The sequence below is a fragment of the Tupaia chinensis genome, unplaced genomic scaffold (assembly GCF_000334495.1).
Source record: "Tupaia chinensis unplaced genomic scaffold, TupChi_1.0 Scaffold000226_1, whole genome shotgun sequence".
Lineage (NCBI taxonomy): Eukaryota > Metazoa > Chordata > Mammalia > Scandentia > Tupaiidae > Tupaia > Tupaia belangeri.
Genome location: NW_006159701.1, coordinates 1,729,585 through 1,734,292, shown reverse-complemented (window position 1 = coordinate 1,734,292; position 4,708 = coordinate 1,729,585). Strand labels below are relative to the sequence as shown.

The 4,708-nt window shown below is 47.5% G+C and overlaps 1 protein-coding gene across 1 annotated transcript in view; it reads right to left on the bottom strand.

The window, feature by feature from the left end:
* The window catches only part of SRRD (SRR1 domain containing), a gene marked incomplete at its 5' end in the record, with an annotated part of 7,238 nt that extends 2,538 nt beyond the window's left edge, over positions 1-4,700 (bottom strand). Inside the window, 5 exon segments of the mRNA XM_014587612.2 lie at positions 17-171; positions 1,182-1,280; positions 1,383-1,642; positions 2,622-2,662; positions 4,564-4,700. Coding sequence (XP_014443098.1) covers positions 17-171; positions 1,182-1,280; positions 1,383-1,642; positions 2,622-2,662; positions 4,564-4,700 — 692 coding nt within the window.
* Between the last annotated feature and the right edge of the window lie 8 nt (positions 4,701-4,708).

The window sequence follows — 4,708 nt, the reverse complement described above, 5'->3', positions numbered from 1 at the left end:
GGCATTCCCAGCTTACCTCTCCTCAAGTCCTTCGAAGCTGTTCCCGATGATGACCGTCCTGGAAAGGGCACGCACCGACCAGTTACTCCACAGGAGATTGTTGTACAAGGCGGTCCCACAGTGGGGCATGTAGAAGATGGTGGGCTGGCCGCAGATACTCCGCTTTCCTTCCTGGGGCGCCGAGGACAATACACGTGAACACGCTCAGAGCAGGCTCGTACGGCAGGTCGGGGACAGTGATGAGATCACACAAGCTGAACAATCAGCAAGAAAACGCTACTCCCCTGTGGGGTCGCTGGGTGAGTAGTGTGTAAACCACCTGTTTGGTCATAAGGAACCCGAACAAGGAAAGCGTGTCCAGGAAGAAGGAACTCACGTCTGCTTAACAAATGTGTGTCCCATGAACACAAAGCTCTGGACTAAACTACCTCTTAGGTCCATGACGGCAAGGGTGGGAGGGATGGCACTGGTGACTGTCCCCCTGTCTTGTGTTCGGAAATCTTCCATGTTTCATGTGCCATTTTTTCAGGTCCCTATTATAACAGAGTCCTCTTGGGAACCAGCAGTTAGTGTAATGGCTATGTCACTGGACTCGCCTGTAGTCAACCGCGGTTCGCATCCCGGACCTGGTGGCTTAAAACTCATGCCGGGTGCGTGTGTGTGTGTGCCCAAGATCCCGAGGTGCCCAAGATCCCGAGAGGAGAATGAAGGATAAGGGATGGTGGCGTGGCCATCCCCCCTGGGGGGTGACTTCTCGCTTTCTGTCTGTCTGTCTGTCTCTGTCTGGTGAGCGCACGTGCCCTATAGCAAAAAAACCTCTCCAAAAAAAAAGAAATGGAGAAGGGATTATGGCATGACCATACCCCATTAGGGGGTGTTTTCTCCCTCTCTGTCTCCCTGGAGAGCACACACAAGCCCTCTAGCAATTAAGGAAAGAAAGGAAGAAAAGAAAAAAATACATTCATTTAGAAAATTTCTTGTACTGAAATAAACTTGTATTTTAATTCCATTTTCCACAAATTATTTGAAGTCCTGTCATTACAACACTGGGAAAGCAAGCAGTGGACAGGAGTGACTGCCATTTCAAAGAAAACGTGTCCACCAGCAGAGCCTGGGTCAGCCCGGTCAGGGTTTATACAGCGCCTCCCTCCCCCCCCCGCTCCCTTTCCTGAACCACTTACCTCGTTCTCACAGAGAACCGTCACACCAAGGGTGTTAAGAACTGCAATCTCAGCTTGGCTGAACAGAGGGTCATATACCCAGCAGTGACTCCTGGGAATCTGGGAGGGAAGAAGGACTTGTTTATTTCCACCCAAATATCTTTGTATACACCGTGTGCAAGACCAGAGGAGGGAGGGAGGAAGACGAATCTAAAAGCTTACCTGGCACTTTTCCAGAAGGAGAAGCAGAAACGTTAGCTGGTTTCTCGCTATGACACAGGTGGCAAAATTCCCAATGCCATAACACACACACTTCAGATGGCAGGTTCCTGTGACCAGGGTCTCTCCTGGGACAGAGTCAGGGGCCTCATTTGACTCATCTGGTGATGGGGCAAGATGCAAGCTTCCAAAGGCTTCCGAAAGAGTCTCCACTGGGGCCTTCAGTTGTTCCAGAAGTTTCTGAAGACACCTGTTGATGGTTTCTGCAAGAGCAGGCCCCCAAATGCAGTCAGAGGGTATGCTCTGAGCCATGGACCATATCATCCATGGCTGTGGGAATAAGCCCACAGCCCCAGGAGAAAGGAACAGGTGGTATAGGCTTCAACTATTCAGAGAGAGAAGCTGCCGGCCTCCCTCCCAAACATGCACCCACGTGCACTGCAAATGGACAGGTGGTCCCAGCTCCTGGGCTCCCACAGCCCAAATCCCATGTGTCCCTACAGGGTACCAAATTTCACCTATCAAATTAGCAAAGACATCTTTATTTTTGTTTGTTTATTCTTTTGCCATTAATAGAGAAGCTATTTTTTTGGGGGGGATACAATGTGACTTTTAGTACATGAATATAATGTGTGGTGATTAAATCGGTGTTTAATAGGCCCCTCATCTCAACCATTTGTCATTATTTTGGGTTGAGAACATCCCAAATCCTCTTTTTTAGGTACTCTGAAGTAAGTAGTAAGTAGGAGTTAACTGTGTTCCACTGTATTTATAACACTAGACATTGTTCCTTTTTCTCACTGTAATTTAGTTTCTAGTAATCTACATCCTTTGGTGTCCTCCTGCAAATATAGCTTTAAATAAGACCCGAGGCTAGGAAACGCTGCATGAAACATTGGCTCTTCGAGGTCCTTGCTGGTAGAAAAATAAACAAACATAGTGAAAACGTTTTGGAAAACAACTTGACCATGGATATCAAGGTGCTCACCCCCTTTCATTTCACAATTCCACTCCCAGGAACATGTCTTAAGATTGTCCTAAAATGTGTATAAAGAAACTGAGGGTCAGAGTTAGTGACCTGCAGAAAGCCGCGCAGCTGCAGGGAAGTCAGAACTGGAACGCAGCGTGTACACTGCTCTGGGAAGCCAAATGTCCTTCAGTGAGGACCGGATCCCCTTCTTGTCCCCGTTCAGGCCCTCCTTCCACTCCTCCCACCCCTACCCTAGGCCAGGTAGTACCCACCTAATGCAGAGCTCCAGAAATCAGAGATAAGCAGGTCCGCTCTGTTGAGAAAAAATGGTATAATCATCTCCCATCCACTTCAGGGTGCCCTAATGGTGACTCTTCTCATCGTGAGCTGGATGTATGGAGGATGGAGGGCCTTCTAAGCAGAGCTCACCCCTACCAAGTGATAGGAGAGGGACACGTGGAAAATGACCAGAGCCAAAGTGTACACTCCTGGGACCCAGAGGGCATGGCAGAGGGCTTCCTGGAAGAGGCCCCCTATTCCCAAGGATGAGTCTGTCCATCTATATTATTTGTCCAAGACAGAGCCTGATACAGAGTTGCAGCTTAATAAATGGTGGTTCCTCAGATTTAGCCTTTCTGAACTTTAGTTTCCTCATCTCTAAAATGAGGGTAAGAATCATACTTACCACGGGCAACTACAGAAGGATTAAGTGGGTAAACACTCAACACAGTGCCTGGCACTCAGCAGACACCTGATAAACAGCCCTTGCTACTCTAAGTCTTAAGTTAAAGTGAAAACGAGGCACAACGAAGTGTCTGGGCTTTCTTTATTGAAGTCAACTGGTTCCCACAAACCCAGAGCAAAACAAAGTCAATGATGAATAAAAGCGGATTGCCAGAGACAGTGCTTAGGGGTCTGAGAAGAGAGAGAATTGAAAAAAACCTTCCCAGTGGTTGTCCCTGTTCCTTACAGAGGGTAAAGGTGAGTCCTAATGAAGTAGAATACTATGTAAACTGGTAAATTCATGGGCAGATCAGCATAAAAGTGCTAGACGCTCCTTTACTCAGGTGTGCTGGGAGAAGCCCCTGGGGATACTGAAGAAGCTGAAGAAACAGTAACAATGTCAGAGAAAAAGCCATCAGGCATGCTCACCCTCAAAATCTTGCAAAGAGTAACAAAAGCTGCCAGCTGTTCAGCGGCTTCTATTTAGAGGGAAACTCTGGTTCACCACTGCCTCTTGACTGTAATTCCAAGGAATGCAAAAAGAGTCTATCCTGATGGCCCTTGAGATGCTGATCTGAAAAGAGCATCTGAAACTTACTTGTTGAGCCCAACAGAACTGCAAAAATAAAGGTAGTAAGAAAACTTCAACAAATTCATGGGGGGAAAAAAAAACAGAACTAAAGTATGACTTGACTTTGGTGCCAAAAGGTGAAATCTATGCATAGTTTTTTTCATAATATGCTTTTTCTATGACATTTTTGAAGCCCTCTTGTCCTAAGTAATTTATTGTGTCCTCTGTGTTACGCACAGTGTGTATGCGCTTCTAACGTAAAGAGCAAGATGTAATAAGCTTCCAGAACACTAGAAAACTAGAAACACAGGTTTTGGAGTCAAAAGGCCTGGTTTTGAAATCTAGTTCCATACATCATGTATGTTTCCTTGAGATTTTGGAGCTACTAGGATCCTAGCGCGGCTAAGATACTGACCACTGATAAAATGTGTAGAATGTTTAAGTCAGTGCCAGGCACATAGCAGCTGCTGGATAAACTAGTGATCGCAATGACGACAATCACGCGTTTGTGGGGCTGCCCCGCTGTTAATACCAACATAACAAACATTGGCCTGACATTAACAGCAAACACTGACACAGCGCTTATCACATGCCAGGAAATAATTGACATTTACTAATTCACTGAATTCTCAAAACAAGCCTATGTAGGTGTTATTTTCATCCCCATCTCACAGATGAGAAAACCGAGGCACGCAGTGTTACTCCCCCCAAGTTCACACGAATGCTGATTTCAACTAGAGGAATGACGACCTTTACTGAGCGCTATGATCCAGACCTGTTATGAGACCGCTACCTCTGTTAAATCTTCTCAATAATCCTTTAAACGGTTTGCAGCGTACCCCCACTTTACAGATGGGGAGACTGAGACTCAGAGGCGCCCATGGGTGTTCGGTTTGAGCCAGGGCGGAACCTGCACTCACTCAGCTTCCAGGAGACGACGAAGCACGACTTCACTGTCCGCCTCGAGCTCCGCCCCCGGACTGCAGGCCGCCACCTCCCTCCGCCGAGGCCGCCGCGCCGCGGAGCGCCTCTTCCGCGGAGTCACAGCCACCCAAGGCTCCCGCG